The 11,992-nt window shown below is 41.4% G+C and overlaps 1 protein-coding gene across 4 annotated transcripts; it reads left to right on the top strand.

Moving 5' to 3' along the window:
* The first annotated feature begins 727 nt into the window (after positions 1–727).
* On the top strand, positions 728–8,323 carry pfkfb3 (6-phosphofructo-2-kinase/fructose-2,6-biphosphatase 3). Of its 4 annotated transcripts, none has more exons than XM_019347212.2 (15): positions 728–1,024; positions 2,867–2,992; positions 3,178–3,274; positions 3,403–3,469; positions 3,596–3,670; positions 3,761–3,817; positions 3,931–4,055; positions 4,314–4,521; positions 4,645–4,791; positions 4,888–4,992; positions 5,092–5,221; positions 5,333–5,460; positions 5,596–5,784; positions 6,061–6,083; positions 6,444–7,041. In XM_019347212.2, exons 1-15 carry the CDS (start codon positions 955–957, stop codon positions 6,496–6,498), a joined length of 1,602 nt encoding a protein of 533 aa, XP_019202757.1. In that variant the 5' UTR covers positions 728–954; the 3' UTR covers positions 6,499–7,041. The 4 variants fall into 4 exon arrangements, with proteins under 4 accessions (XP_019202757.1, XP_005460464.1, XP_005460463.1 ...); XM_005460407.4 differs by lacking the exon at positions 6,444–7,041 and adding an exon at positions 7,062–8,323 and having other exon boundaries at positions 729–1,024; XM_025899789.1 differs by lacking the exon at positions 728–1,024 and adding an exon at positions 1,041–2,177 and having other exon boundaries at positions 6,444–7,042.
* Positions 8,324–11,992: the final 3,669 nt, after the last annotated feature.

Genomic DNA, 11,992 nt, shown 5'->3' with positions numbered 1-11,992 from the left:
GCACGTCTCTTCTGGGGTTGGTTTCACACATCTTTAGACTGAAGAAAGTAGCTGAGATTTTGTTGGGGGTTGCGAGTGGACGTGGAGAACGTGGGGGGGGGGGGATCATCTTGACCACAAAGACCGCGGACGTGGAGGGAAAAAAAGAAAAGAAAAATTTGGTTTCACACATTAAATCGTATCATTTTGGAATCGTTCTTTAATGAAATGAAAATAAATAAAAAGAATAAAACGCATAAACCCTTTTATAAAAACTTTATCACAATTATCCTAAAAAATATAAAAACAATAATATTCGAAAATATTATAAATACACAGAAATGCACAGAAAAATTGTTAATGTTATACATTCACACTACACGTTAGACCGAGACAAAATGGAAATTAATGGCAATGCTGCATTTTGAAATGGTAAAAAATATTTAAAAAATAAACCTACAGCAGAAAGCTTCAGGAATATTTGAATATTATAGAATCACATGGAGCTTTGATTAATAAACCGGATATCAGTTATACCCGCCGCTGGCGCCGCTGCTAAAAATAGAATGAAATGAGTAATATACCGTGGATTGCAGTCGGTTTAAGAACTATTGCACATTAATGTCGGTAATGAAAAAAAAAAGGTTACGTATTAAGTGCTGCTCTAAGGATCACCACAGAGTGGCGCTGTGGCAGTTTGTGTGCGCGTGTAATGTGTGTGAACGTACGTGCTTGCGCGCGCGCGGGTCCCAAGTCACGTTGTCTGCCGGCCGCGCGGGCGGAGTTAAATAGCGGATGTGTGGCACAGGCCGGTAGATTAAACCCGGCTCTGCACCGGTCAGTACGCTGAATAGACTGAACGGAAGAACTACGCTCTAGCTTTACATCGCCTCCGGCTCTTCGAAGTCTTTTCATCGACGGGATTTAAGCGTCTTAGTTCTCCTGTGTGCCGTGCAGTTCATAAGGCCCAAAGGAATGCCCAGAGAGCTCACCCAGAACAGGATCCAAAAGATCTGGGTTCCCACAAAGGATGACAGGCGGAGAGGTAAAACACTACAGATATTATGCTTTGCTCGTGGGTACCTCAGTAGTTACTTAAATGTAACGATAACTGGTATTTTCAATGTATTTCCGCGTATTAACGTACGCTAATCAAGCTAGTTCTTTCTTTTTTTTTCTGACGACATGTGACTGTGGTGCTGGGTGGGTATTGCCGTATGAATGCTTATCATGTCACCAGGTCGCTGCCATTGCCTTAAAACAACTCCGTAGTGTTACTTTTGTGACTGAATTGCAGTTTTGGTCGAATATTCTTGAGTCTTTGGGTGATGCACTGCACCTGCCGCGTACGCCGGTCTTCTAAATCGCCAAGTCGAAAAACCGGCATCATTCATTCATTGATTGGTGGTCTCGCTCAGCACGTGCAACACGTCACTACCTCTCTCCGGCCTGACAAAGCTCCTGTTGCCATGGGTAATAGTGCCTTCCCCTCCCCCGCGCAACCTGAGAACGATGCTGGTTCCGTTTTCTGGTTGGTCAATCGGCAAATGCCCGTGAATGGGGCGGTGACAGGAGGCCGTTGCTTTCTTGCTTCTGGATCATTTAAAACAGAATTAAATGCTAAAGGAAACGACCTATTTGACAGAAGTAAAGCGAATTTCATGTCATTTACATCCCTATTTTGTGTGCTTCCAACCCCCCCCCCCCCTTGGTCTTTTTGATCGTTTGTGTGCTGTCACTAATAAGAAATGTGCAAATAATTGTACGTTAAAAAAAAATCACCATAACTGAGTATTTTTACCCAACTTCCAATACACACGAATCCACTGGTTACTTAATTCTGCTTCTGACGGATTATTGATAGGATTTTGCACATGGTTCACCAGTTGTCTGTCAGTGCTGGGAGTTTGGCTTAAGCTTTGTTTTAGGTCTGATCCAGAGATAAACCTGCAAATTTATCCAACTGAACCTTTTTGTCATAAGATCTAAAACTATTGGTGATCAGCTGTGAAAGATGGAGGTTCAACACAGGGAAGGCTGACTTGATGTCTGAGCATCTCCTTAAAGTTTGATCCGTTTTTCCGTTTAAGCACTTGTGTTGTGGAAACAAGATTAGCAGCGCTGTGGAGATGCGTGGGCCTATCTGAAGATGAATGGCTGATGCTGCACTGACAGAGAGGGAGCAGGCGTGACACGAAGTAAGCCCTGTAAAATCTCCCATGAGCCTCTGGGGGTGGGGGGCTTACTGTATATCTGGTCATGTGAAAACAAATCGTCCTGGCTCGTGAAGGCTAACAGAAGTGGGTCAGATGTGCAGTGAAGTTGAAGCTGAACACGAGCCCGCCAGCGGCAGGCGGCTACGTGCTTACTGGGAGCATGTTGGGAAATGGAGATTATAGGTTGGCGACTTGAAAGAATAATTCAAAACCTGTTATTTATGCAACTGGATACAAACCTTAGTTTGCACAGCAGTCAGTTACTTAAAGTCAGTGTTTCATTGATGCTAGTCAAAATAATGGACCTGTAATCAAAAGCATTACATACTGTCAAAGTTTCAAATAATGAGATTGGTATATGTTCAACTAATCACTGGAGCAAAAGCTGACTTTAAAAAAAAAAAAAAAAAAAAAATAGCCTTGGCTCTGCCTAATGTCACATAAGGGCATATGCCCGTTATGGTCATCTGTGACGACAGAAGCCCCACCCACTTGCTCATCAAATGTTGCTTATGATGAGCAGCCAGAGTATTGTTGTCTTAAAGAGAGGCTTGCCTTAAAGAGATGAGACCTAGGTGACCAAAAAAACTCCTAGAATAATTGAAGTTAAACACAAAAAAAACATGTTTTGTTTTGCAAACAAGCGCAATTTTGATATCTCTCTACACCAGGTGGTGCTCCCCACTTCGCCAACCCACCCACCGTCATTGTCATGGTGGGTCTGCCGGCTAGGGGCAAGACGTACATGTCCAGGAAACTCACCCGCTACCTCAACTGGATTGGCATGCCCACCAAAGGTATGCTTACAGACGGCAACACACATTTGCACACTGTTCCTATTTGTTCAGTAGCTTATCAGTTTCACAGTAACGCTGTGGTCCTGGAAGTAAACGGCATCAGCTCATGTTTCCAATTCCAGGACATTGTGTTCACGTGTGTGTGTGTGTGTGTGTGTGTGTGTGTGTGTGTGTGTGTGTTGCAGTCTTCAATGTAGGAGAGTACCGCAGAGAAGCAGTGAAGAACTACAGCTCTTATGATTTCTTCAAGCCTGACAATGAGTGTGCCGTGAAAATCAGGCAGTAAGTCTCCCCTCATGCTACACAAACACCCCAAATAAAAACATATTTTCTTTATTTAAAAAAAAAAAAAAAGAAAAAAAGGGGGAAAAAAAAAAAGAAAACAAACGTTTCTTATCGTTGCTTTTCAGGCAGTGTGCCTTAGCAGCCTTGAGAGATGTCAGGTCCTATTTGAAGGACGAAGGTGGCCAAGTAGCGGTGAGTTTCCCATTTTCTCAAATAACTTGTTTCTGTGACAACCTTATCATGTGGTGAAGCTTTTCTTAAACTTTTCTCTCTTTTTTTTTTTTTTTTTTTTTTTTTTTTTTTTTTTTTTTTTGGTAGGTCTTTGATGCTACCAACACAACAAGAGAAAGGCGAGACATGATCCTCAAGTTTGGGGAAGAGAATGATTTTAAGGTACATGCTGCTAATGTTATCAGAGGAACCGAAGTACTGAATCAGTGCTGTGGAGCACCTTTTTAAACAAAGTCTCACTTTTCTGTTCAGATCTTCTTCATCGAGTCTGTGTGCGACGATCCCAGCGTCATTGCGTCGAACATCATGGTGAGTCACAAATATAACCTCAGAGACATTACTGTGCTGTTTTTACACAATGCTCACAAATCTCTGGCATCAGGCGTGTTGTTTGCCGTCTGACAGTTTTCTTTCCTATGCAGGAAGTGAAGGTGTCCTGCCCGGACTACCGGGACTGTAACAAGACTGAAGCCATGCTGGATTTCCAGAAAAGGATTGAATGCTACAAAAAGAGCTACCAGCCTCTGGACCCAGATCGATACGACAGGTAAAAAAAATAAAATAAAATTCGCCCCTCGCCTCTGTCAGTGCACCCCAGGGTGGCTGTGGCTACTATGTAGCTTGCCATCGTGTGTGTGTGTGTGTGTGTCTGGATGTGTAAAGCGCTTTGGGGTCCTTAGGGACTAGTAAAGCGCTATATAAATACAGGCCACTTACCAAAATTCTCAGCTTAGATTTTTCTTGCTGGTTATGTCGCGTCATTGCAAACATTCAGATGAATCATTTGCATCCTGTCTTCTCCCAGGGATCTCTCCTTCATCAAGGTAATCGATGTGGGTCGCCGTTTTCTCGTCAATCGCATCCAGGATCACATTCAGAGCAAGATCGTTTACTACTTAATGAACATCCACGTCCAGCCCCGAACCATCTACTTGTGTCGGCACGGGGAGAGCACAGACAATCTGAAGGGAAGGCTGGGGGGTGACGCTGGCCTCTCACCTCATGGCAAACAGGTACAAATGAGAGCAAGCCTCCAGTCGATAAGCTGATACTTTCCTTTTTTTTAAAAAAAAAAAAAAAAAAAATCTTGCATAATGAACACCAGCTGATAATGACTACTCCTTTGCCTGCTGTAGTTCTCATCCGCCCTGGCTCGATTTGTGGAGGAGCAGCAGCTGAAGGACCTGAAAGTCTGGACGAGCCAGCTGTGTCGCAGCATCCAGACTGCCGAGCACCTCGGAGTCCCGTACGAGCAGTGGAAGGCTCTTAATGAGATTGATGCAGTGAGTGTCACTTAAAGATGTATTTTTAGGTTGTATTACACATTGCTAATTGGGCATTGTGTCTAAGCTGACTACGTGCTCTGTGTGTTCTTTTAGGGAGTCTGTGAGGAGATGACGTACGATGAAGTGAAGGAGAAATTACCTGAGGAGTTTGCACTGAGAGATGAAGATAAATATTATTATCGCTACCCTGCTGGAGAGGTATGCGAGCAGCCATTTGTTGCGTTGACACTTTACCTCATAAAATATAAAGCAATTTTTTATTTATTTTTTTTTAAACACCCCCTTCTATTTTTGCAGTCCTACCAGGACCTTGTGCAGCGGGTGGAGCCAGTCATCATGGAGCTGGAGAGGCAGGAGAACGTGTTGGTTATTTGCCACCAAGCCGTCATGCGCTGCCTGCTGGCCTACTTCCTGGATAAGAGTGCAGGTGGGTACGCCAAATCCCACAAACCCACATGGGATCAAGGTCTAATCCAAATGTGTCCTTGCATGCGTTTTTAATCTGTAATCATATTTTCCTTGCCATTTGTTATTCCAGATGAAATGCCCTACCTGAAGTGTCCCCTCCACACGGTGCTCAAACTCACCCCAGTTGCTTATGGATGCAAAGTGGAGTCAATCTCCCTGAATGTGGAGGCAGTAAACACCCACAGAGAGCGACCAGAGGTAATGGGAGCTCATTTCTGAGAGCTGGAGTCATTGTCACTTCCTGTGTCTGAGCAGCTGCTGTTCATTGTCCTTATTCTTGAAACCCCATGCATGTTTTTGACCGTCTAGTCTGTTTGTTTTGGTTCCCTGCAGGAGGTTAAGAGAGGTCCTGGCACCTTGATCAGGAGGAACAGCGTGACTCCCCTAACCAGCCCAGAGTCCAACATTAAGAAACCTCGCATCGACGACCTGGATGAGGCCCCCATCCAGGAGTTGCCCCCCTCTGTTTCTGCGCTGGCCCTCTGCAGCCCATCACACATCCCCCTCACTCTGCCTGGACAGGTGGGATTATCAAAACCTTTAAAATTCTACTTTTTGAGGCTGTAGGTGTTAAGATAATGTGGAGTTTGAGAGAGAGAGAGAGAGAGAGATGGTGTATTTGTACTCAAGCAAAGTAGATTGTTTATCTTGGCTGGAAATCCAGCTGAACAGTATTCAGGAAGTGACGAGTCACAGATGCATTTCCTTCCTGACAGCTTTATGCATGCGTTCACTCACACTTCTTCACATCCTTTATCTTTTTTCCTCTGCCCTCTCCTCCTTCTCAACACCTTTCAGCACTGGCTGGGCAAAGTTTGCCTGTAAGTATTCAGGATATTCTGTCACCCTCTTCTCCTGTGTGCTGTGTCGTATTCACTGACATTTCTTTTCCCGGACTTCCACAGTACTTGACTGTTTTACAGTAAAACAATGTATTAATAACTCCAATCTAAACTTGAGTAATGGGAAATGACAAATCGTAACAAAATCATGCTTGTGGAAGCAATGGGAAGAGGAAGGTTCTTAGTTCATTTCATGGGGAACTCCCAAGTTTTTGTTTAGCATTCCTGTCATTCCAATCTGTTTTCATCACTACTACACTCCTGATCCTCATGCTGACTGTCCTGTTCTTGTCTTTGTGTGTTTTGGTCTATTCTCGGCCTGTCTTGTGCTGCTTAAAGGTGCACCATCCTCCACTATCTAAAGGTGGTTTCACTCTTAGTCTTTCAAAGGTAAACACACTTTAAAGGCTATGCAGTTCCTTCAGTTCTTCCAGCAGCCACATCTGAGTGCATTACTTAAATCTGCCAACCACAGCAAAGTAGGATGAGTTGGCTTAAATTGTTTTTATTTGCTGAGCCATGTTCGAAATCATCTGTAAACAAACACTTAATTGCATAATTAAATGAGTATCAACAGCAGAACACTTCACTGGTGCCACGAGTATAGGATTTGCTGGTGCAGTGGAAAAGCATGAATAACACTGCAGGGTGTGTGCATTTGTGCGCATGTTGTCATAGTCATCCGAGGATTAAAGCGGTGCAGCCGCAGCAACCTGTTTGCACAGTGGCAAACTCGACACAAGTTTTCACAGCATCTAAAAATATCAAAGAGCAGATTAGGGCTGAGAAAACATGCATGACGTAACGTGTGGTTAAGATATTACACTATCTTTGGCCACTCTTTGCGCAAGACTGCTGCCTTTTTTGTTGTTATGGATCTGTATAGTAGCTATGTAGTGCATAGCTGCCAACTGCCGCAGTACAAAATGAATCTAAACTTCTCTGTTTTGTTTGCAGAACCTGATGAGCTCACCTGGTCGCCATGACATCCTGCAGCCCTGCCAGTGAAACATTATCGACATGTGGATCATTGAAGAGTCGGTGCAACATCAAAGTTAAATTAGTCTCCTCCAAAATCGACCTTTTTTTTTTTTTTTTTTTTTTTTCCTCCTTAAAGCCCAGGACACAAGTTGCTGCACATCTTACTGTTCAAAACACAGTTATTGTATTTAATTGATGTCTCAAATTTTTTTTTTCCTTTTTTCTGTGATTGAATCTGTGTTTTGAAAAATATTTTATAGTTGCAGCTCTGATGGAAACCAATTTATTGTGGTTTATTGCTTTGGAGAGACCAAAGACTGTTATGCAGAGAACTCTTTTTTTTTTTTTTTTTTTTTTTTTTCCCCCTTATTATTTAGTTTACATTGTCAACTTTGTAGTAGTTGTACACTGTATTTTCATGTACTCATGTTTTTCTAAGTTATGTAATTGGTTTGTATGCTGACACTACACAATGAGCAATATTTTGCACAGCAGCGAAACATTTTGCTTCTGTTAGTTTGTTTTTCATGTTACTGCACAGTAATGATGGAGGTGATCTTTGCCGTAGAGTGCCTGTAGTGCTTGTTTTGCAAGCCTAATGCTGCTTCTCGCCATTTTTCTCCAGACTCGTTACTTGAGAGGCACCACATTTCACTTATTAACTCTAAATGTCATCTCAATATTTAATTTCTCCATTTAGTTTCAGTGCCACAGTGCACGCTGATCATTAGAGATGTCTCTGATGGGAAACGTTACTTCAAGTTTATTTTCTTTTTGCTCTCATTGTCTGCTACGCACAAAGTTAAGCACCTATATTTTTGTTAAATTGCGTACTGTTAATAATAGCTCTGTAAATCTTAGTGTACATATGGTACTTGCATATAAATATGGTGTAAGTGGCATTGTATGGGAGATGACTTGGAACCCTTGTGGGAGACTTGATGAAAATGTGTGTAACTCTTTGTAATACTGTGTTATGACTGAATGGAAAGTGTGACGCCTGTGCAGAAAACTGCTGTAACAGGCTTGCTTGAGATACTTGAAATGTTTTCTTTTTGTAAAAGTGTTTTGTTATATTCCTTATTTATATTTAAGTAGTTGTGAATAAGTATTTGGAGGGAAAGAGACTCTGTTTTGATAGAACTGTACATGATTATATTTTGTGCAGGGTTTTTTTTTTTTTTTTTTTTTTTTTTTTCCCCTCCCTTTTGTTGAACCATTAAATTCACTTCATAGGGGAAAAACCCTGTTTGTTTTCATTGGCCCATATCCAATAATACTCGGGCTACTCTGGTTCCTTTTATGGAGCTAATGTGCACATGACATTGCATGTTCTGGCTGTCTCACCTATTCACATGAGTCACAGAGTTGCAAGCTGCTTATCAGTCTAAAATGGACTCAGGAAGTAGCTATGACTAACCTTATTCACTCTCTGAAGTATACAGCACTGATAAGCCTGACACTTTTTTGAAAAAAGGTTGAGTTAATAGTGCAAATTTTATTGCTTGACAAATTACAGAAGGTATGGTACAAATGCAGAGTGCAGTGCTAGCATGACGCGAGCTATTTCTGCCACCATAATGGCTTTGAAGCAAGAGTTAGCATGCTGGAAGCTATACTATAGCACAGATGAGGTAAATGTATACTTGACATGACTAACTAGAGTGCCATATAGCACAATATGACAAAAATATCTGGAATTAACAAAAGCAACAAAGTAGATCTGTAAATTAAATACCCATACGAAGTAATGTATCAATATCTCCAAGGCAAAATTAAGATGACTTACTGATCAGAATAAGTATTCACTGACATTAGGTGGTCAATGCAGCACAGCAAACTTCCTTGCTGTGTGTAAAGTGTTGTGATGAACTGTTATCATGGTAAATGTTGCATTTGTACATAGTAACTGTCCTTGTGTCAGCAGAGCTGGATCGGTCTGTTAGAGAAGGTTCTCCACTGCCTGTGGAGTAAATAGTGCAGAGGGTGGTCAGGATTATCCATAACGGACAGCAGTTTGTTTAGTGACCTCTTCTCCACCACAGCTTCAACAGCAGTCATTATTCTACACTGCTAAACAGCAACATGTTGATATATGGAGGTTCACGTGTGCCAAAATTATCTGCACTCATGTTGTGTATGTTGTTTCTGTTATTGAAATTTTTAGCTAAACATGCTTTTATTCATTCAACTTTGAGCTCTATTTGCACCACCTTTTTGCATTATGTGCTGCTTTAACCATAAACAATTGTAATTTTTTAGTATAGTAGTTTACATTTGTACAATTGTGCATTATTTATAACTGATTATACACACAGTCATACAACATATTTTAAAACAGGATATATAAACTAAGTTGATTAGAAATAAATATAATTTATTTAATATAAATTACATTGTTGTTCAATATAATGCGTGCTGAAACTATTGGCTGATTTCGCTTGATCTTAATGCAGCTATTCTGGGTGCCTTGAAGACTTATTCTGTAAGGAAACAGCCAAGCAAAATTCAAATCCAACTACTTGCTTAACAACACTAGCCAAACCAAAGGAAGAAGACAGCAACACATTTGAACGACTCATCAGAACGCCCTAAAGAAGAGCACAAAGGGCCCCTGAGGTCAGCATTCATAACAATAGAGAAAAACGACACATAAGGAGACAGAAAGGCACAGGCCGACGACAGGAAGCAGCTCAACAATGACTGAAGTTAAAAGCTGAATTTGCACAGACAAATGTTTTGTCAGGAGAACTGACAAAACATTGGTTGTTGACGTAATTTTGTCCCAAGTGAAGTAGACAGTAGACAATAGACTAGAAATATTTTATTGGCATAAATGAGATCTTATACATTAGAGCATTTTAAATAAAGCGAAGTACAAATTGTTCATTTTATTTTCTAAGACAAGACAGTCGTCAGACTGCTGGTTAGAATGGTAAATAACCATCTGCAGTAGACACCCTTAGTTAGAAGTGCTACTTGTTCAGCACATGAATGGATCTGTGATCTTTGATCTAAGCCTGTATGCTAATGGTTCACCTCAGTTTAAGGGCCAGACGTCAAAAAGCTTAATTAGGCTGTTACCAGAGTCCTTCAGAGCATTTCTTAGCCATCACTATTTTGAAGCATTGTTTAAAATGATTTTATTTTAAGTGGCCGCAGGGATATCAGAACTGCACGGATGTTTTCTGGAAATTAACTTCCATCACCACCTTTTCATCATCACCATAACTCCTTATTATTCAGCTAATGTCAATATTTTAACTCTATTTGGGTTTATGTACAAAAATTAGTATTTGTGCAGATGACACAATATCTCCATTGAGATATGCAAAGTAGGAGTTGGTTTGAGGTCTGTCTTTTCCTACTAGTTTCCATAAGTAAATGACTCGAGAGTTTTATTGCCTCCTGATATCTAAATGTGCTCCCGGCGGATGGAAAATTCTGGCTTAGCTGCTGCTAAGCAAAGGCATGCAGTTGAAAAAGGGCTTCATTCAAAGAGTGTGCAAAATGTGCAAAAATCACCACAGTATATTGCAAATTTCCACATTTTCTGTTTACCATTTATGAGCTCATGAGACTTGATGAGTTACCAACAGCTTAAAATCAGAAACACATGTCAGTAGTTTTGGTTATTGTTTCAGCCTTGATGTGCTTGATAAGTCACTGAAATTCACTTTAATATGAGCTAAACATTTGTCATTCTAGATGCTTCTCCCTTCCTATATTTGCCTCTCTCCTGCCACTGTGTCGCACACACTATTTTTGCCAGCTGGATGTGGTATTTCCCCATGTCTGAATCATGGGCAGACTAAGTGTTTTGGCTCTGTTTGGTCATCCTGTGGGCAGAGTGGCTATGTGACTGCTGTCAGGTACACCACTTGGTGCTCCGCCTCCCTCTCAAACACACACACACACACACACACACACACACACACACACACACACTGACAGGCTTCCTCAGCACTCACAGGCAGTGAAACTCTAAAACCTACTTTGCATTGTACCTTTGCATGTTGTTGTCGCCCACATTGGTGCACTTTACCTATTCAAGTTTTCTCCTTAGAAATAATCAATTTTGCATCACGATTGCTCACATTTTATTATACTTAATTGACACCCCCCCCCCCAATGTTATTGCCTCGTGCTTTCCTGAGATGTGAATTTAATGACAAGGCTCCGCAGTCTAACTATGTGTTGTGTTGGCAAGCACAGACTGAAGCAAACTTGCATGTGGCTTGCCACTGGTAGTCATGGTTAGCCCGGTGTGTGTGTTTATGTGTGTGTTGTCTGTAATCTCTGTGGGAGAGAGGAGCTGCTGTGTCAGGCATTTGAATTGTATGTGGGCTTGTTATTAACAGTATGAACTAAGGTAGCAGCTCCACAAATAGCCGTCTAATGCTGCGCTGATGAAGGATTGTGTGTGATCCCAATCAGCCAGGTTACAAAGGCAGTAATAGCGACTGGCCTAGTTGACCAAGGCTGAGCAATCTACTCAAAACTCATTATCTTACTTGAACGTAGACAGTTGAGATTAGCATAAAAAGAGGACAGGTGACATTTTTTAACACTCTCTTTCACAGACTGATTCATCATCATCATCAGGTGACCGGGCATCATGTCTCACTCTGTTTAAGTCATGACTCAGGAGCTTGTCCTGCTTAGTTCTTGTGTCCCTGTCCCACTTGAGCCCAAAGTAATCTTGTTTCATACAGAGTGTGCATGCAGAATCACAGGAACACACATATTGTATGAACTTGTTGACCCAGGTAGACTCAAAAGTACAGTGCATGTTAAACATAAATGGGAATACAGTATATAAGGCAAAACAGTTTAAGCTCTAATGAGCTTGAATGTCAGTCTGTGCTATGACCACCTTGATTCTTAAACACAGCGATTTTTGCAAG

The sequence above is a fragment of the Oreochromis niloticus genome, linkage group LG17, assembly GCF_001858045.2.
Source record: "Oreochromis niloticus isolate F11D_XX linkage group LG17, O_niloticus_UMD_NMBU, whole genome shotgun sequence".
NCBI classification, from domain to species: domain Eukaryota; kingdom Metazoa; phylum Chordata; class Actinopteri; order Cichliformes; family Cichlidae; genus Oreochromis; species Oreochromis niloticus.
This window is presented reverse-complemented; position numbering and strand designations above follow the sequence as displayed.